We start from the raw sequence: 22,047 nt of genomic DNA, 5'->3' as shown, positions 1-22,047 counted from the left end.
CAGCTGATGAGTTACTCACCACATGATTCCTAACTTCTGACCTGCTCTTGTAGCCACAGTATTTATATGGCTGATCCAGTTAAATTTCTGGTCAGTGGTAACCCCCAGGATGTTGATAGTGGGGGATTCAGCGATGGTAATGCCATTGAATGTCAAGGGGAGATGGTTAGATTCTCTCTTGTTGGAAATGGTCATTGCCTGGCACTTGTGTGGCCCGAATGTTACTTGCCACTTATCAGTCCAAGCCTGAATGTTGACCAGTTCTTGCTGCATATGGAAACAGATTGCTTCAACATCTGAAGAGTCACAAATGGTACTGCACATTGTGAAATGATCAGCGAACATTCCCACTTCTGACTTTCTGATGGAAGAAAGGTGATGGAGCAGATGACAATGGTTGGGCCTAGGATACCACCCTGAGGAACTCCTGCAGCGATGGCCTGAGATGACTGACCTCCAACAACCACAGCCATCTTCCATTTGCTAGGTATGGCTCCAATCAGTGGAGAGTTTTCCCCCTGATTCCCATTGACTTCAATTTTGCTAGGGCTCGAGGCCTCACTCGGTCAAATGCTGCCTTGGCATTAAGGGTAGTCACTCGCACCTCACTTCTGGAGTTCAGCTCTTTTGTCCATTGTTATTGCATGCCAAACAGCAGAAGCAGCATGTGATAGACAGAGCTAGGCGATCCTACAACCAATGGATCAGATCTACAGTCCTGCCACATCAACTGGTGAATGGTTATGGACAATTAAACAACTAACTGAAGGAGTCAGCTCTACAAATACTCAATGATAGTGGAACCCAGCACATCAGTGCAAAAGACAAAGTTGAAACATTTGCAACAATCATCAGCCAGAAGTGCCAAGTGGATGATCCATCTCAGCCTCCCTCTGTAGTCCCCAGCATCACAAATGGCAGTTGTCAGCCAACTTGTTTCACTCCACGTTACATGAAGAATCAGCTGAAGGCACTGGATGTGGCAAAGGCTATGGGTCCTAACAACATTCCGGCAGTGGTACCAGAGACTTGAATGCTCCAGAACTAACCACACATGTAACCAAGCTGTTCCAGTACAGCTTCATTACTGGCATTTAGTCGGCAATGTGGAAAATTGCCCAACTATGTCCCATCCATTATCGACATCCTGGGGATTACCAATGACCAGAAACTGAATTAGACATGGAAATACTGTGGCTACAAGAGCAGATCAAAGGCTAGGAAATATGTGGCGAGTAACTCATCTCCTGTCTCCCCAAAGCCTGTCCACCATCTACAAGGCACAATCAGCAGTGTGATCAAACACTCTCCACTTGCCTGGATGAGTGCAACACTCAAGAAGCTCGACACCATCCAGGACAAAAAAACTCGCTTGATTGGCATCCCATCCACCACCTTCACCATTCAATCTCTCCACCACCGACGTACAGTGGCAGCAGTGTGTACAAGATGCACTGCAGCAACTCACCAAGGCTGCAGATGGGACAGGTGGTGATGATGGTGCCTGGGACATTGGTATGATTCAGTGAGTATGACTATGCCAGGCTTTTGCTTGAATAGCTTGCAGGACAGCTCACCCCACTTTGGGGCAAGCCCCGAGATGTTCGCAAGGAGGGCTTTGCAGTGTCAACAGGGCTGGGTTTGCCCTTGTCATCTCTGGGGCCTGGGTCAAAGTTGTGTGGCCTGTCCAGTTTCATTCCTTTTTGACTTTGTAGCAGCTTGATATAACTGAGTAGCTCGCTAGGCCATTTAAGAGGCAATTTAAGAGCAAACCACATTGCTGTGAGTCAGGCCAGGTAAGGATGGCAGATTTCCTTTCCTATATTACACCAGTGAACCAGGTGGGTTTTTACAATAATCTACAATGGTTTCACGGTCACCATTACTGATTTTAATTCCAGATTTTTATGAATTAAATTTAAATTCAACCAGCTGCTGTGGTGTGATTTGAACCCGTGTACTCAGACCGTTAGCCTGGGCCTCTGGACTACTAGTCCACTGATTTCACTGCCACTGTCTACGCCAGCATGTTGTCTACGCCAGCATGTTGTCTACGCCAGCATGTTGTCTACGCCAGCATGTTGTCTACGCCAGCATGTTGTCTACGCCAGCATGTTGTCTACGCCAGCATGTTGTCTACGCCAGCATGTTGTCTACGCCAGCATGTTGTCTACGCCAGCATGTTGTCTACGCCAGCATGTTGTCTACACCACCATGCTATCATGCTGTGGAAAATAATTGCATAGCTGAACATTTGTTTCACGAATGCAAATAACATAGTAGGACACTACAATTTTTCCTTATGCTCCCAAATTACTAAGGTAAAAGACAATACAGCTGGGGATCTTGTTTCTGATCACTGTTCAGTGATTCATCCAGTAAGCACACATGCACACACTGGATACAACCAAACGGGACTAAACAGTGATGCCCTCACCACTACTGAGCATCTTTTTTATTAATATTCTTTCACAGGATGTCATTGGCTAAGCCAGCATTTATAGCCCATCCCTAATTTCCCTTGAGGAGGTGGTGGTGAGCTGCCTTCTTGAACCACTGCAGTCCCTGTGGTGTAGGTACACTCACAGTGCTGTTAGGGAAGGAGTTCCAGGATTTTGATCCAGCGACAGTGAAGGAACGGCAATATATTTCCAAGTCAGGATGATGTAGGGCTTGGAGGGGAGCTTGCCGGCAGTGGTTTTCCCATGCATTTGCTGCCCTTATCCTTCTATGTGGTAGAGTTTGCAGGTTATCCTGCCAATATACATAGTTACTAAGCCCCCACACGGGTATTGTACCAGAGTGCTGTCAACAGTCATATCTCAACACAAGAGAAAATTGGAGGTGGCAAGGGAAGCACAAGATGTCTAGGGAGAGCAAAGAAAGTTGAAAAGGGGCCACAGAATCAGTCTGCAGTGATGCCATATTCCTATGGTTCCAGCCAGCACATTTCCTTGACGCAACATCTCAGGGAATTGACTGTAAAAGATTGCCATAGGACATCTAGAGAGGAAGGTAGATCGAAGGGGAGTATCTTTATTCCTAAATTCTTCTTCATCTTATGCATGGAAAGAAGATAGAACTTGCAGTGATACAGCACCTCTCCATACTTGTGTTCCCCTTTAAGAGGGCTAGAAATTAAATAAAGTAACACTCAACCCAATTCCCTAAGAAACCAGAAACAGCCAACTTTACTTAAACAGTGTTGGCAAAGCCGTTTATATAATAATGTGAGACAGCTGTTTGAAGGCAGTATTGCTCGTACAAAATCAACAATTTTTTCTGAATGTTTCCACTGCCTATTTGGGCTTGGAGCAGAGGTTGATGTAGTCAACGCATTTATAAGAAGAAAAGGCTACTAAAGAAATGAATATATTGGTAAGCCACCTATTCCTAGACACAGTGACAAATACTGTACACCCTCCATTTTAAAACCAGATACAGTGCACCCTCCATTTTAAAACCAGATACTATACACCCTCCATTTTAAAACCAGATACTATACACCCTCCATTTTAAAACCAGATACTGTACACCCCCATTTTAAAACCAGATACTGTACACCCCCATTTTAAAACCAGATACTGTGCACCCCCATTTTAAAACCAGATACTGTGCACCCCCATTTTAAAACCAGATACGGTACACCCTCCATTTTAAAACCAGATACTGTACACCCCCAATTTTAAAATCAGACAAAACAATGGCACAAACCTTAAGCTGAGGATAGATCTGTCTAATCATGGAAAGGTTCAGAGCATTAAGGGCCTTTGGCCGATTTAGTGTGATTATTCCAGCACATCCAGACTTTGTCAAGAGCACTTCCTTTTCCAGATTGGCATTTGTAGACATCTAAGACACACAGTACAAAACTTCAATGGCATTTGAATGGCAGACACTGAAAACAACTTTAGCAAAGGTATTTCTACATAATAGCTCACTGTTGTTCAGAACTTGGCAGAAGGATGTCAATTACCTTCTTCAGCCATCCTCCCATTTTCATTTGAATTCACCTCTAAGTGTTCTAGAAAATAACTAGATGTACAGAAACTGGTACATCTGTGCAGGGGAGAGAAAGAGAAGAACTTGTTTTTGACGTTCTGAGGACATCCTCAGACCAATGGACCACTTTTAACGTGCAAACACTTACTATGTGGGGAAAACATAGTAGCCAATTTGCACACAGTAAGGCCTTTTAAAAAGAAAATGAATGATGACCTGTTTCTAGGATTGTATAGGTTGAGGGACTAATATTGGCCAGGACACTAGAAAAACTCCCTGCTCTTTGCATTGTGTCATGGGATCTTTTACATATACGTGAGCAGGTGGGCAGCGCCTTGCTGTATTTTCTTATACAAACATGGTCTCTTGGACAATGTAGCACCAGTTCAGTTCTCTAATGAAGATTTTGTGTTGGCATCTAAAGCAGGGCAGGTCGCAGTAATTCTCAAATTAATGGATCAACGCTGTATTGGCTGCATGGAGACCACACCTTTTATATTTGCAAGTGTTGTCAATGACACAAAAACCATATGACATCCATTGATAAGATCTATGTAAGGTTATGTATCAATAACATAGTAAGAATAAAAAAGACCAGATGTGATGATGCGGCCCACAGATAAAGTCACAGGGCAACCATTGCAATAACTACGATTCTGCCACATGGGGACAACTGCAGTAATATCATCTCAAATAAAACAGTAAGTCAATTGTTCTGTGGTTCACTCACTGTGTAACTTTAAATGGCATAAAACTATGTTCACATTTGTATCATATTTTCATTATGTAAATTAAATGTTAAGGCAAGCTTTGTCTTTTGCCTTGAGATTGCAAGATGGTCGAGAGATGCCTGATTATCAATACAGTTTGTTCCTGATCCTCAGAATAGTTTGGTGTGGTCATCAAGTCAGAAAGAAAAAGTGAAATATTTTGAAATTGAAATGTGCTTTTGTTTTTCAAAATTGTTGTTCGCAACCCAATTTGGAGTCTGTAATTAACTCAAGTGTAGTGTGTTAGCATTTTCATGACTCCAAGTTTGAGTGCAAGGAGTGCAGCAAGGCTGTTGAAAGTGTAAGTAGCTAATTAAAGATAGCCTTAATCCTGTCAAATTCAGAGCATCTGATGTGCAGACAATAAAATAAAAGCAGAAAATGTTGGAAAAACTCAGCAAGTCTGGCAGCATCTGAGGAGAGAGAAACAGAGTTATTGTTTCGAGTCTATATGATTCTTCTTCAGAGTTAAAGAGAAATAGAAATGTAATGGATTGAATATTGTTTAAGAGGGGGTAGAGCAGGTGGAGCAAAATAGAAGGTCAGGGATAGGTGGGAACTAAGGAGAAATTTGACAAAGATGTCATGGACACAGGACAAAGGGAGTGTTAATGGTAGTGTTAAAGACTAAAGAAGGTGCTGATAGTGGCATAAAGTTAAGATAACAGAATGTGTTAATAGCAGAACAAGGGTCAGCACTCTGTAGTTGGGGGAAAAGGATGAAAAAAATTAAATGAATAAATAAATAAAAATAAATAAATTATTTGATTTAAAAAGGGGTAAAGATGGAGGAGAGTGCTCATGGTTTGAAGTTGTTGAACTTAATGTTAATCCAGAAGACTGCAAAGTGCCTAATCGGAAGATGAGGTGCTGTTCCTCCAGTTTGTGTTGGGCTTCACTGGAATGTTGCAGCAGGCCAAGGATGGATATATGGGCATGAGAGCAGGATGGTGTGTTGAAATGACAAGCGACAGGAAGGTCTGGGTCATGCTTGCGGGCTGAGCAAAGGTGCTCCGCAAAGCGGTCACCCAGTCTGTGTTTAGTCTCTGCAATATAGATGAGACCGCATTGGGAGCAGCAAATACAATAGACCAAATTGAAGGAGGTGTGAGTGAAGCGCTGCTTCACCTGAAAGGAGTATTTGGGGCCTTGAACAGTGAGGAGGGAGGAGGCAAAGGGGCAGGTGTTGCACCTTCTGTGATTGCATGGGAAGGTGCTGTGGGAAGGGGATGAGGAGTTGGGGGGTGATGGAGGAGTGGGCCAGTGTGTCACAGAGGAACAGTCCCTACAGAATGCTGACAGGGGCAGGGGAATGAGGGGAAGATGTGTTTGGTGCTGCCATCATGCTGGAGTTGGCGGAGGATGACCCCCTGAATGTGGAGGCTGGTGGGGTGAAAAGTGAGGACAAGGGGGACCCTATCATGGTTCTGGGAGGGAGAGGTGAGGCAGAGATGAGGGAGATGGGTTAGACATGGTTGAGGGCCCTGTCAACCACAGTGGTGGGAAGCCCTCGGTTAAGCATTAGGAACTGGAGATAGTTTAAGCAAGTTATATGTGTATTTGTGTGCATTAGGAATAAGATATCTTTAAGTTTAAGTTTTAATATGCATTTCTGTATTTGTCTTTTAAGAATGGTGTTGGGGGCGGAGGGGGGGGGGGGGGGGGGCGCGGAAGGAGAGAGACGGACTGAGTTTTGGTTTCACTTTAAAATATACCTGCATTCTATTCAGGTTTTATGACTCTTGAAGGGAAGTTAAAACAAACACGAGGTAGAAAAACTGTGCTGTTACCTAGCAACAGGGGTCCAGAGAGGGGGGCCCACAGAGACAGGGAAAACAGAAAAGTAGTTTCAGTTCAGTTGAAAGGAGTTGCCAACAGAAGCAGCATATGTGAGAGACAGATAGCATATCCCAAACTAAAGATGAAGCCAAACCAGGGAGTGGAACAGGAGAAAGATCCCAAGACGACCTTCTAGTCAAAGGAAGAACAGGAATCTGGAACAAGATCCTGTTCAGTGGAAGTGAAAATAAGGAGCAGAGAGGAAGGCTCCAAGTTTAAAGGGAGAAAGCTGCAAGATGCAGACTTAAAGCAAAATAGCCAGAAGATCCGAGGAGACAGTCAAGGTTGGTGACTCCTTACTATGGGCAATGTGCAGCAGTGGTGTTCTGTTGGCATGGCTGAGTATCTGAGAGAGAGAGCGCATGGAAGGCAAAGCTTGAATGCACGTGGCGTTCCAGGGGAGAGAAACATCGGAAGGAGGTCAAACCATGGAGGTGGACCTATGTGGAAGACGTCTGACAGAAAGCTTCGTTTGGGAGAAGACTCCAAAGCGAGTTTCTCGAGAGTGGAGATTGGAAAGCCTCGTGCGAAAGACAGAGTTCAGTGAGACCAGTTGGCTCACAATGTGACAAGCATCTGGGGGGAGTTGATGAGAGATTCATAGCATCTTTTTGGGGTGGCATCTGTCACTTGGTTTCAGAGTCTGGTGAGCCTGACCACAGGTCACCTATTGGTTTACATGGGCTGTGTATTTACTGTGAATATTAGAGTATGAGATAGGTTTTGTAACTTGTGTTATACTTTCAAATCTGTAAGGTATAGTTGTGGGTGAAGGAGTATTGAAATATAGTTCATCTTGTTTAATAAAAGTTCTATTCTTTTGTTAAAAGTTCATCAGCTGACTCCTGTGATTCTGTTCAGTAGCCACCCTCCACGTTTCTAAACAAAAAATAAACTTAAGATCTATCAAGCTGGATTCCATCATGGGATCTGGCTCAAAGAATAGTATCATCAGCTGGGATCATAACATAAGGAAAAAGGAAGACATGTCAGAAGCGCTGTTTTGGAAGGTAGCATCATCAGAATAGATGCAACGGAGGCGGAGCAACTGGGAGAATGGGATGGAGTCCTTACAGTAAGCAGGCTGTGAGGAGATCTAGTCGAGGTAGCTGTGCGAGTCGGTGGGCTTGTAATGAATATCGGTAGACAGTCTATCACCAGGAATGGGGACAGAGAACTCAAGGAAGGGAAGTGTCAAAGATGGACCATGTGAAGGTGAGAGAGGGGTGGAAATTGGAAGCAAAATCGATAAATTTTTCCATGTCCAGATGAGAGCATGAAGCAGCACCGATACAGTCATCGATGTACGGAAAAAGGAATTGTGGGAGGGGGCCTGAGTAGGGCTGGAACAAGGAATGTTCTACATACCCCACAAAAATACAGGCATAACTGGGGCCCATGCGGGTACCCATAGTCACATCTTTTATTTGGAGGTAGTGAAACAAGTTAAAGGAGAAATTGGTCAGCAAGGGAACAAGTTCAGCCAGGTGGCAGAGGGTGGTGGTGCATGGGGATTGTTCAGGCCTCTGTTCAAGAAAGAAGCGGAGAACCCTCAGACTGGCTGGGTCGTGGGGATGGAGGTGTGGAGGGACTGGACGTCCATAATGAAGAGGAGGTTGTTAGAGCCAAGAAACTGGAAATTGGTGATATGGACAAGGGGAGAGAGAATGGAATCAAGGTAAGAAGAAATGAGTTCCATGGGGTAGGCACAGGCTGACACGATGGGTCTACCAGGTCAGTCCTGTTTGTGGATTTTGGAAAGGATGGAGAAGCGGGCTGTGCAGGGTTTGAGACTATGGGGTTAGAAGCTGTAGAGGGAAGATCTCCAGAGGAGACGAGGTCAGTGACAGTCCTGGAAACAATGGCTTGATGTTCAGTGGTGGGGTCATGGTCCAGGAGAAGGTAGGAAGGAGTGTCTGCCAGTTGGCACTCAGCCTCTGCGAGGTAGAGGTCAGTACACCAGACAACAACAGCACCGCCCTTGTCTGCAGGTTTGATAACAAAGTCAGGGTTGGACCTGAGAGAACGGAGTGCAGCAAGTTCAGAAGGAGACAGATCAGAGTGCGTGAGAGAAGCAGAGAAATTAAGACAGCCAATGTTACGCCGACAGTTCTCAATGAAAAGATCAAGAGCAGGTAAGAGGGCAGGGGGGAGAGGGGGTCCATGTAGAGGGAGAACACGGCAGGCGGGTGAAAGGATCCGTTGAATGGGGGGGGGGGGGGGAGTAAGGGGAGGACTGCTGCCCAAAGCAGTGAGCATGGAGACGAAGGCGACGGAAGAAGAGTTCAGCATCCTGCCGAAGCCAAAATTCATTGAGGTGAGGGTGTAAGGGGGTGAAACTAAGCCCTTTGCTGAGTACAGAACATTCAGCATTAGAGTGTGGAAGGTCAGAGGGTATAATGAATACTCAGCAAGGGCTTGGATTAGAAGAAGGGATGGGGTCAGAGGGACGGAAAGGGTTAGAGGGCGCCAGGTGGGTGTTGATATCAATAAATGGTTGGAGCTTGCCTTCCTTAACACCTGAAAGGAACAGAAAAGGTTTCTTGTTAAGGTGTTGGATGAAATGAAGAATAAAGTGAAACTGGGGACAAGGTCAATTTTAAGTGAGCTGGAGAGAGAGGTCGAATATGTACATGTGGCAGTGCATGGCACTAAGTGTGGGTCTCAGGTTGCAGCAAGAACAGCAGTCCAAGGAATGCCGTATATCCTGCAGGTACCTATAATCCTGGGTGGATTAGAAGCATGAGAGATGGAACTTCACTTGGAATCCATGTGGGGCAAGTCAGAGATGGAGACAGTCGCTGAGGTTGGAAATAGGGCTGTGAAAGCGAGTTTTGGTAAGCACCTTGTCAAATACCAGGGGGGAAATGGAAAGCAATGAAGGTGAACAGAGTGAAAGAGACGAACAGAAATCCAGTCAGAGAGGAGCAGAACTTCTGCAAGGTAGGCATTCCTGGAAGAGAAGGGCAGTGAATTAAGCACTAAAATAAAAGCAAAATACTGCAGATGCTGGTAATCGGAGATAATTTTTAAAAAAAATTTTAACATCCTTTTTCCCCAACCCCCACACACCTACAAGGCCTTCTGTCACCTGTTTTACTGTGCTTTCACAAAGCGCTGACCCTTGTTCCGCTATTAATGCATTCTGCCATCTTACCTTTATGCCATTGTCAGTGCCTTCCTGAATCTTTAACACTACCATTAACACTCCCTTTGTCCTGTGTCCATGACATCTTTGTCAAATTTCTCCTTAGTTCCGCCTTCTATTTTGCTCCACCCCCTCTTAAACAGTATAAAATCCATCACATTTCTACTTCTCTTTAGCTCTGAAGAAGTCATACGGACTCAAAACATTAACTCTGCTTCTCTCTCCACAGATGCTGCCAGGCCTGCTGAGCTTTTCTAGCATTTTCTGTTTTTCTTTCCAATTTCCAGCATCTGCAGTATTTTGCTTTTACCTTAATGCATAATAAAATGACTGGGGATGATCACATAACCCAAGTTATATGATCACAGTTGCATTTCCAGATTAATCTGTCAACTCAAAATGTGATAAAAGGTTTAATAGTAGCATTAGCACAAAGTAAAATTAAATTGTAATATTTACCACATTTGCCGCTGGGTGAGAAGTTGCAAAGCACTCTAATTAATTAAAATTAACATTTTATTTATGCAATGGTTTCCAGTCCTCAAATAATCATGGGAGGCAGGTATTTTAGACAACCAGTATCAGAATAATGTGAGGGGACTAAGACCTCAGTGTATATTTTTATCAAATATATTATATATATATATCCTCATGGCTATTTCTAAAATTTTAAAAACTGCACAAAGACTTATTAAAATGGCTGAAGTTATGCCTGTCTGAGAACATCAAACAAAAGCAGCTTTCTGGCAGTATCAGGGAAACTCTCACCTTGTTATCTCTGAAGAGACACTGATGACACCTCTGTGGACAGCACGAAACAAATTCAAACAGAACTTTACAAAGGCCATCTGCATTTCCTAACCCAGATTGGCCAAGCGGAATCTATTTGTCTGCTAGGACAAAGGACCCTGTAACCTTCCTTTCAATCCTTAATGGTTGAGACATTTAAACATCTGGGGGACCTAGACGAGGAATAAACATCCCTTGTCAAAGACAATGTGGAGAGGTGGGAGTCATGTGACCATAAACCTCTTGTTGGTGGAACCAGTTATATTGTCTTGCTGTACTGCAAACTCAGTCTGTAATTTTTCCCTCTAACTAGCAGCACCACAGAAAAGGGGTTCTGCCCAGATTGAAATCCTGGTCCCATCTACGCTGCTTCTACTGGAAAGCTTGTACCATCGCCTACAAGGCTGTATCATATCTGCATGCCTATCTCATCCTGTGAAGTCAACACCACCAGAAAAGTGAATTAACCAGCATCGGTTTTCAGCTCACAGACCTCTGCAAAGTAATATCTCAGTGGACTTCGATTCTGGACTCTGGAATCCACATGAAACACCATTGCTTTTCTCCATGGTCTCTGCCCTGTAAATCTCTCTTTTCTCTATACCGTTCTTGCTGTATGAATGCAAAGGGAGCAACACTGCGACACCCCTCCCATGTTTGAGTGCGTGCAAATTAAACTAACTCTTTGAGTTCATCCTATCTCTAGTTTGCTGTGGGGTTATTAATAGAAATTGGATCACACCAAAACTAAGGGGTTGAGAAATATACCATTGCTTCTAAAGAGGGGAGTAAACCAAAACACCTTTCCGTTTACGGACGGGTGGTGAGGGGAAGAATTAGCGCTGTTTAAATTAAACCCCCACCTGTCCGTAACAATGACAACAGGTTTCTCCTCAGAGGGTCTTTGGAATTTGATCAGTAATACGCCAGTTGAATAAGGAGAATGAGACACTAATATTGCTCTCATTGCTGGCAGAAACAACTTTCCAGTACTGGAAGAATGCTCGTGGGCTACAACAGTGGTGTAATATGATACCAGAATCAGCAGGGCTTAAAATGGGAATGTACAGTTTACATGGTAAACACTGCACTTACAAAAAGGTAGCGACGGTAACCCTACAAAGCAATGCATTGGTATGGGTGCAGGTAGATTGCATGAACACAAAGCAAAAGGTGATAGGTGACAAACTTCTGAAGCATTAAGCAACAGAAGCTCATTTAGTGTTTCGATGTCTATACATGTAAAGCAGAATATTGTTCTTAATTTTTAACACCAATAAAAATCTGAACTAAAATAAACTAGTTGGGTGGGAATATCATTTGTACAGGGCTCCCCCTGGTGTAACATCATGAAATACAATCAATTCTCAAACTTAACATGTATCATCACAGAATCTTGACTTCTATTTGAGGAAAACATCTGAATTATTAAAAAGAATAATTTTCTACTCTACATAATGGCTTACAACTACTATATAATTGCAGTGCAGACAAGAAGCATAAAATGGTCACCTCCTGTGCTAACATGTCTATGTCTCTGTAACTAATAGATTACTGTCATTTGTCCAGTGTAGTTTTAATCATTATATTTTTTTGCAGATATGCTCGTCAAGGATAAGGGATGGCAGTAACTGTAGGCACCCAACATCATTGTCCAGTATTTCCCAGTTCATCTAAATTAACTTGGAGCCCCTGCTCAAATCTACCTTTTCAATTGATCATTTTAATTTCTCAAACACTATTACAAATCCAGGAGGATTAAATGACAAACGTCAATGTGCACTTACCACATGTTTTTGTACAATCTGTAACCTAGAGAGTGCCCGGACCCTGAAATAAAGAAGACATATAATTACAATTAACGACTGAACTTGAACAAGGTTTTCAGATTATAAACTATTACTAGTTGACAACTGAAGCTTTCAAGGCTGAGATGGATAGATTTTTGTTAGTCCAATGCATCAATGGATATGGAACAAAGTGGGTAAATAGAGTTGAGATACAAATCAGCTGTGGTCTAAATGAATGGCGGGAAAAGCCCAAGAGGCTGAATGGCCTCCTGCTTCTCTCTCTGTTCCTAATCTTAAAATAAAAAATGTTTGTGTCCCTTTCTTCCTGTAACTGCATATCCCATGGGGAGGCGATGGTGCAGTAGTATTGTCGCTGCACTAGTAATCCAGAGACCCAGGGGAATGCTCTGAGGGGTTCGAATCCCACCACAGCAGATGGTGGAATTTGAATTCAATAAAAATCTATCGATTGTTGTAAAAGCCCATCTGGTTTACTAATGTCCTTTGGGGAGGAAATCTGCGGTCCTTATCTGGTCTGGCCTATATGTGACTCAGGACTCAGTTGTATCAAACTGCTACAAAGTCTCAAAAAAAGGAATGAAACCGGACGGACCACCCGGCATCAACCTAGGCACCGGAAATGACAACAGCAATCTCAGCCCTGTCAACCCTGCAAAGTCCTCCTTACTAACATCCGGGGGCTAGTGCCAAAATTGGGAGAGCTGTCTCACAAATTAGTCAAGCAACAGCCTGAGATAGTCATCTTCACAGGATCATATCTTACAGATAATGTCCCAGACACCACCATCACCACCCCTGGGTACGTTCTGTCCCACTTGCAGGACAGACCCAGTAGAGGTGCAGGCACAGTATACAGTTGGGAGGGAGTTGCCCTGAGAGTCTTCAACATCGGCTCCATACCCCATGAAGTCTCATGGCTTCAGGTCAAACATGGGCAAGGAAACCTCCTGATTACCAGGTACTGGCCTCCCTCAGCTACAAATCAGTACTCCTCCATGTTGAAGACCACTTGGAGGAAGCAATGAGTGTGCAGAATGTACTCTAGGTGGGGAATTTCAATCTCTATCATCAAGAGTGGTTCAGTAGCACCACTACTGACCGAGCTGGCTGAGTCCAAAATTACATAGCTGCTAGACTGGGTCTGAGGGAACCAACAAAAGGTAAAAACATACTTGACCTCATCCTCACCAACCTACCTGCCGCAGATGCATCTGTCCATGACAGTAATGGTAGGACCAGCCATCGCACAGTCATAGTGGAGACGAGGTCCCGGCTTCACATTGAGGATACCCTCCATCGTGTTGTGTGGCACTACCACCGTGCGAAATGGGATAGATTTCAAACAGATCTAGCAACTCAAGACTGAGCATCCATGAGGCGCTGTGGGCCATCAGCAACAGCAGAACTGTATTCAACACAATCTGTCACCTCATGGCCTGACATATCCCCCACTCTACCATTACCATCAAGCCAGGGGATCAACCCTGGTTCAATGAAGAGTGCAGGAGGGCATGCCAGGAGCAGCACCAGGCATACCTAAAAATGAGGTGTCAACCTGGTAAAGCTATAACACAGGTCTACTTGCGTGCCAAAAAGCATAAGCAGCAATTGGTAGACAGAGCTAAGCGATCCCACAACCAATGGATCAGATCTTGCTCTGCAGTCCTGCCACATCCAGTCATGAATGGTGGTGGACAATTAAACAATTCACTGGAAGAGGCGGCTCCACAAATATCCCCATCCTCAATGATGGAGGAGCCCAGCACATCAGTGCAAAAGATACGGCTGAAGCATTTGCAACAAACTTCAGTCAGAAGTGCCGAGTCGATGATTCATCTTGGCCTCCGCTGGAGGTCCCCAGCATCACAGATGCCAGTCTTCAGCCAATTCGATTCACTCCATGTGATATCAAGAAACAGCTGAAGGCACCGGATACTGCAAAGGCTATGGGCCTGACAATATTCCAACAATAGTACTGAGGACTTGTGCTCCAGAACTTGCCATGCCCCTAGCCAAGCTGTTTCCGTACAGCTACAATACTGGCATCTACCCGGCTATGTGGAAAATTGCCCAGGTATGTCCTGTACACAAAAAGTAGGACAAGTCCAACCCGGCCAATTACCGCCCCACCAGTCTACTCTCCATCATCAGTAAAGTAATGGAAGAGGTCATCAACAGTGCTATTAAGCAGCACTTGCTTGGTAATAACCTGCTCACTGATGCCCAGTTTGGGTTCTGCCAGTGCCACTCAGCTCCTAAGCTCATTGCAGCCTTGGTTCAAACATGGACAAAAGAGCTGAACTCCCAAGGTGAGGTGAGTGTGACTGCCCTTGACATCAAGGCAGCATTTGACTGAGTGTAGCATCAAGGACTCTTAGCAAAACTGGAGTCAATGGGAATCAGGGGGAAACTCTCCACTGATTGGAGTCATACTTAGCACAAAGGGAGGTGGTTGTGGTTGTTGGAGGTCAGTCATCTCAGCTCCAGGACATCACTGCAGGAGTTCCTCAGGGTAGTGTCCCTGGCCCAATCATCCTCAGCTGCTTCTTCAATGACCTTCCTTCCAACAGAAGTGAGCACGTTCACTAATGATTGCACAATGTTCAGCACCATTCGCGACACCTCAGATACTGAAACAGTCCATGTCCAAATGCAGCAAGCTGGTCAATGTCCAGGCTTGGGCTGACAAGTGGCAAGTAACATTCATGCCACACAAATGCCAGGCAATGACCACCTCCAACAAGAGAGAATCTACCATCGCCCCTTGATGTTCAATGACATTACCATCACTGAATCCCCCACTATCAACATCCCAGGGGTTACCACTGACCAGAAATTGAACTGGACTAGCCATATAAATACTGTGGCTACAAGAGCAGGTCAGCGGCTAAGAATCCTGGGACGAGTAACTCTCCTCCTGACTCCCCAAAGCCTGTCCATCTACAAGGCACAAGTCAGGCATGTGATGGAATACTCCACACTCACCTGGATGAGTGCAGCTCCCACAATTCTCAAGGAGCTCGACACCATCTAGGACAAAGCAGCCCGCTTGATTGGCACCCCATCCACAAACATTCACTCCCTCCATCACCAATGCACAATAGCAGCAGTGTGTTCCAATCTACAAGATGCAATGCAGGAATTCACCAAGGATCCTTATACAGAACCTTCCAAACCCACGACCACTGCCAACTAGAAGGACAAGGGCTGCAGATAGATGGGAACACCACCGCCTGGAAGTTCCCCTCCAAGTCACTCACCATCCTGACTTGGAAATATTTCACCATTCCGTCACTGTCGCTGGGTCAAAATCCTGGAACTCCCTCCCTAATAGCACTGTGGGGGTAACTACAACACATGGACTGCAGTGGTTCAAGAAGGCAGCTCACCATCACCTTCTCAAGGGCAACAAATGCTGGCCCAGCCAGCGAATGAATAAAAAAAAATTCTCTCTCCATTTACGTGAGTAGAACACAGAAAGTAGGAGATACTTTCACATTGTGATTTCTGGCTCTCATTTATGCCCATGCTCTGAAAAACAGACGTTCTCTGTTGCTTAAAAAAAAGGCTTGCATTTATACAGCACCTTTCACAGCCTCAGCACATCCCAAAGCACTTTACAGCCAACAAAATACTTGTGAAGAGCAGTCACTGTAGTAATTTAGAAAATATGACAGCCAATTTGTGCACAGCAAGGCCCCACAAACAGCAATGTGGTAACAATCAGATAATTTGTTTGGCTGAGAGATAAATATTGGCCAATATTTTTTCAAAATAGTACCACAGAATTTTTTTATGCCCACCTCAGGGGGCAGGCAGGACCTTGGTTTAACATCTCATCTGGAAGATGCCAACTCCCACAATGGCAGTACTCCCTCAGTACAATAGACTGTCAGCCTAAATTTTGTGCTTAGGTCTCATGAGTGGGATATGAACCTCTAACCTTCTGACTCAGAGGCGAGGATGCTACCACTGAGCCACAGCTGACACCATGACCCAATGTATATGATCCCCCTGTAATTTGGTTGGAAAGCTATATGGTAATACTTGAAACTGCAATTTTCCCAGTGAATAGGTACAGATAATGGCAAATGTTATTTTATCTGATGTCCTTCTTAGATATTTTTCATACCAGTCACAATAGGCAGTTAGCTAACAAGTGAGCTCTAGAAATACTTGTATTTTTTTGCTTTATTGTGGCAAATAAATTTTCTGAGGCATGGGCTAAAGCTCTGAGGCATTCACAAACGTTCAGTGCCTCAAAGTTGGCCGGCAACAGCTTTCAAGTCAAAGTTGCTTATACACTCTCCATTCCTTACAGTTATTAAAAGTGGTGGCACTTTAGAGCTCACCTTAAAGCCTGCGAAACCTTAAACTGGCCAACTCATATAGTGGGCAAATCACATTGGAACAAACACACCCAGTATAAACAGTGCAGATTGTAATACAAAATGGTGGCAGGGCTGCCTAACATTATCCAAAAAAAGTCCTTGAAGTTGCTCACAAACTGGATAGAAAGCCACCAAGTGGCCAGATTATGTAATTACAGCAGGTTGAGAAGAGCAAAATTTTGGAAATACCATCATCTTCAGGTTCTCCCCCGCACCCCCCTCCAAGTCACACACCACCCTGACTTGGATATATAATCCCATTCCTTCTTCAACGCTAATCAAATCCAGAACTTTTTTCTTAACCCCAACATGGGAGTACTGACATTACAGGAGCTGCAGCTGATCAAGAAACCCCACCCACCACCTTTTCCACATGACTAGAGATGGGAACAAATCAACGTTGCCTGTGTTGGTCACATGCCAAAAACAAATAAAGAAACAAATTTACTTAGCCAAAACACATTATAAATACAGACATAGAAAACTGTAATGGGATAAAGTTGACAAAAAAAATATGGTAAGTGAGTTACCTGTTGCAGATAGGAAGCATGCACAAATGCAAGATTAAAATATATATAACGTAATGCTAACGGGATCTAATGCTATGTTTGTTTCCTTAATTTGCACCACTTAAGTGACCATAAACTAAATTGTCCATTCTATTTCTATACTTTGTTTTCTCTTAAACAGAATAAAATCCATCACATTTCTACTTCTCTTTAGCTCTGAAGAGTCATACGGATTTGAAACGTTAACTGTTTCTCTCTCCACAGATGCTGCTAGTCCTGCTATTTATTATAGTTTAAAGCATGCGCCTGTCCAACCTCAAGGAATCAGAATTTTCTTCAACTGAACTGTAGAACAGCAAAGCCAATTGCTTTCTACTCCCTCACACCAATTTCATGCCCCAGCCCAGCTACTTGCATAGGCTGAAGCTGAATCCTGAGAATACTGTGTGACTTAAGAACTTTCACCTTCACAGCATTATCACCCTCCACCCCAACTGCCACTGAAACCTTTATCAACATTTTTGGAGCCTTCAGACTAACTTTTTCCTATGTCCTCTTCCACCCTCCCACCCTTCATCTGCCAGAAACATCTTATTTACAACTCGAATCACTAACATGCAACACGGCAAACCTTCAACTATCAGGTTCCTACTTCTCTAAAATCCTCAGTCTCTCACTCCCAAGTTAAATATTCTGAAAACCCCTTTTTCCAACCAAGCTTTCAGTACCTCTCACCACAGCTCAACATCTGATCTCTTTCCTTCTCATTCTGTTAAGTGCTTTGAGCCGTTTTCTATTTTAGTGGGGCTACACAAGTGTAACTTGCTTTTGCTATTAATCACAATGGTCTTTAGCCCTCAATCGCACACAAAATTAGTTGTAAAATCATTTTCTTCAATGCTTTTATTACAGTCATACTGTTTGTGCTATTGACATACTATACACAATGAAGGCCATTATTAGTTTTTAAAAATTCATTTATGGAATGTGGGCATCGCTGGCTAGGCCAGCATTTATTGCCCATCCCTAATTGCCCTTGAGAAGATGGTGGTGAGCTACCTTCTTGAACCGCTGCAGTCCATGTGGTGTGGGTACACCCACAGCACTGCTAGGGAAGGAGTTCCAGGATTTTGACCCAGTGACAGTGAAGGTATAACGACATATTTCCAAGTCAGGATGGCGAGTGGCTTGGAAAGGGTCTTCCAGGTGGTGGTGTTCCCATGTGTCTGCCGCCCTTGTCCTTCTAGTTGGTAGTGGTCGTGGGTTTGGAAGGTGCTGTCTAAGGAGCCTTGGTGAATTCCTGCTGTGCATTTTGTAGATGATACACACTGCTGCTACTGTGCGTCGGTGGTGAAGAGAGTGAAGTTTGTGGGTGGGGTTCCAATAAAGCGGACTGCTTTGTCCTGGATGATTCTAGATGCTTGTTGCAGCTGCACTCATCCAGGCAAGTGGAGAGTATTCCATCACGTTCCTGACTTGTGCCTTGTAGATGGTGGACAGGCTTAGTGATTGTAATTTCGTTTAATCACAGTATTATGAGAGTAGTAGCAGTGTCTTATATTTACCTATAAATTCAGTTTTTAAAATCTCTCTATACATCTGCAGAGGAAGTTATTCTAATGCCAGTAGCTAGGAAGTATGTAGAAGAGAGTTAGAAGAATAGTCCAGGGATCCGGGGGCAGCAGCGTACTGCAAGATGCACGGAAGTGTTGAGATCTGGGAGTATTGGAATGGGAGCATTTGGATCCAGGTGCATTAAGGAGTAACAGGAATTACTGTGGGAGTGTGCCAACGGTGGACCAGTCTTGGACTATAGGACCACTGGAGGAGATGGGTTTTAAATACATAAAAGATTTGGACTAGATTATACGTAGTTTTTTTTTAAAAAAAACATTTTTGATCAAGGGAATGCGTTACCGCCAAAAAGACGTCAGTAGAGCAAAAGGTCACAATAACAATACTAATATTACCCAATGTTATAATGAAAAGTTGTCACTGCATTTGCGGTACAGCTTAAATGTTCACGCACTGCAGCCTGAAATGTGACCTCAGTGCATTTGGGACAAGTTGCAGCGGAACACCGTGAGTCTGCAGTAGCGACACGGGTCTGTCGGGAGACGAGTCACCCACCTGAGCTGAGCAGTGAAAACCCAGAGACTCATCCCGAAACTGTTACAATGAGTTCCACATTCGCCCCAGAGATTCCAGTAACAGCTGTTCACCTCATCACACCGCAGCAACACTAACACTGCCAAGAGCACCTTCCCCCTTTACCCTCACCCCTTCCTACTACAGCGCCTCCAAGAGCTCGGAGGAACCACAATCACAGCTGTGGTTTTAACATTGTCCAGCATTGTCTGGGTCAAATAACTGGAAACCGGGAGATTGAGGCAAAGCAGTGACGTTATCTTCAAAACTGTAAAAAAAATAAAGTATTTTAAACACCCTGAGACATAATGAAATAGGTTATTTTGCCACACATAACAGTGATTGGCGCGGGATATGTGAGACTTTGCAGGCTTATTGCATGCTAATGATTTTGGAAGTAGCCAAAGCTAATTCTGTAAATTCAATCTTCAATGAATAGGGCAACGATACACAAGATCGTTGTGATGCATATACACAGATCAGCCTGAGACAGTCTTTTTGGTGATGGGGGAGATGGATACCGCCTACACATTCTTCACACTCTTTTAAGGAGTAGATTATAAAAAAAAGATGCACTACCTACCACGCCTTGTGCTTTGCCTAGAGAAGAGGTGTAGTGAAAAAAGATACTAGAATATATGCAGATAATAATATATAATCTAATAGAGGATTTCATTATAAAGTTACAAATAACATGCCAGTGCTTAAATGCATAATAACTCTTATGTTTACCATGCAAGTCGTGATGCTGGTTTTGTTTTGTTCTCAACCTTTTTCTTTTACAGTTGCAGCTGTCATGGGAAAGATGTCAACATCCTTTGCACCGAATGTAAGTAAAGCATCAGCAAGTTCACTTTGATAGATTAAAGCCAGTTATAAATCATTTATTGCTTGTAATCTGCACATGATTATTACAAAAAAGCACAGTAATTTAATGAAAACAACAATTTATATCTGGGATTTTACCATTATGAAACAACTCAAGGTGCTTCACAGGAGCAGTATAAAAGAAAATATGACGTCAAGTTAGATAAGGAGATATTAGATCAGCTGATCAAAAGCTTGGGCAAAGAGCTGGTGGGTTTTAAGGTAGAGGTAGAGGGGCAGAGAGTTGTAGGGAGAGTATTCCACAGCTTGGGATATAGGCAACTGGAGGATTGACCAGCAAGAATGGAGCAAGTAAACTTGGGGATGCACACAAGACCAGAATTAGAGGCGTGCAGGTATTTTAGCGGATTGTGGATTTGGAGGGGATTACAGAGTTAGGGAGGAGTGAGGCCAATAAGGAATTTGAAAACAAGAATGAGAATTTTAAAAGCAAAACTTTTCTTGACCACAAGCCAATGTAGGTTAACAAGCACAGAGGTGATAGGAGAATGGGATTTAATACTATTGTTAGTTTCCTGGTATTCAGCTGCACATTAAAGATTAGTAATTTTTTCATGATTAAATATAATTTTAATTCTCTAATGAAGTTGGCCTCATGCATTAAGCCAACCATCAGGTAGACTGCAGTTCAAGTAGGCAGCCCATCATCACCTTCTGAAGAGCAATTAGAAGTGGGCAACAAATGCTGGCTTTGCCAGCAATGCTCACATGCTATGAACTCAGTATTGTGATCTATGATGTCTTCTAAAATCCTCAGTAGAATTACAGCCTAATAATCATTCAAAAGACACTCATTGTTCAGCATTTAATCTATAATTTTGTTAACACTTTTTAATTCAACCACCAAAATTCCCCTTATATTGGTATTCTTGCTAAGTGTGCTGATGAGTGCAAGACAAAAAGCTTCCACGTATCTCTTTTTTTCATCAAAATGGGATTTATTTATAAATTTATAAATGTTGACTTTCATTTGTAATTACTTAAGCTAACAATATAGTGCAATGTGTCGCTGATTTTTAATAAAACATTCTGGAATGTTTAATGGAAACTTCATGAAGATCTATGCAATATGACTTCATTCCCAAAAGGGAGATGATAGATAAGTTATGGGTGTTTTTCACGAATGTTAATTCAAGTCATATTACACATACCATTTAGTGTACTGTCTATAAATCAATTGTTTTGCTAAAACATAATAATTTCCAATAATTTTAAGTTCCCTTTGCTTTCTGAAGTTGGGAAATCAAAGTAAGTTAATTGATGATGCCCCTCATTTATTGTGATATTTTAAGTATGGAAACATGACTCTTATTTCAGTACCAGTATTTTGCCAAGTAATAAAACAGGATAACAAACGTATAAATAACAGCATCTCTTGGAATTTAAATATATATTGATCTCAATTTTGTCGATGTAATTGGTGACTTGTTGGATAGTTTACAATGATCAAAACATTTTTAAATCGCTGTATTACCAAATGATCATTGACTGCATATAATATGCTCCCTGCAATTTGTTGATCTACCAGAGGTTTATGAAGGATTATTAAGATTCTTTGTGGCTAGCATTACGAAAAGCTGTTTCAGTGGCTTATGAAGGAAGAAGACAAGGCTGTAGAATTTTTTAAAAAAACCTTAGTCATGAATTTGAGAAGTTTTTTTTCATATGTATCACAGCACTTATGTTTGGGAACCACAGATGTACAACTCATAAACCAGAGGCTAAATTTGTTGATAAAAATCTGAATTACCA

General features: G+C 43.1%; 1 protein-coding gene across 2 annotated transcripts in view; it reads right to left on the bottom strand.

The window, feature by feature from the left end:
* The window catches only part of hibch (3-hydroxyisobutyryl-CoA hydrolase), a 145,969-nt gene extending 126,408 nt beyond the window's left edge, over nt 1-19,561 (bottom strand). The window contains exons 1-3 of one of the 2 annotated variants that reach the window (XM_078551877.1): nt 19,390-19,561; nt 12,336-12,378; nt 3,715-3,852 (exon numbers count right to left, since the gene is read on the bottom strand). In XM_078551877.1, the coding sequence (XP_078408003.1) occupies nt 3,715-3,852; nt 12,336-12,378; nt 19,390-19,421 (213 nt within the window). In that variant the 5' untranslated portion in view covers nt 19,422-19,561. The remainder of the gene's footprint in view (nt 1-3,714; nt 3,853-12,335; nt 12,379-19,389) is intronic. The other variant, XM_078551878.1, reaches the window with a different exon arrangement.
* Nucleotides 19,562-22,047: the final 2,486 nt, after the last annotated feature.

The sequence above is a fragment of the Cetorhinus maximus genome, chromosome 11 (assembly GCF_964194155.1).
Source record: "Cetorhinus maximus chromosome 11, sCetMax3.hap1.1, whole genome shotgun sequence".
NCBI classification, from domain to species: domain Eukaryota; kingdom Metazoa; phylum Chordata; class Chondrichthyes; order Lamniformes; family Cetorhinidae; genus Cetorhinus; species Cetorhinus maximus.
This window is presented reverse-complemented; position numbering and strand designations above follow the sequence as displayed.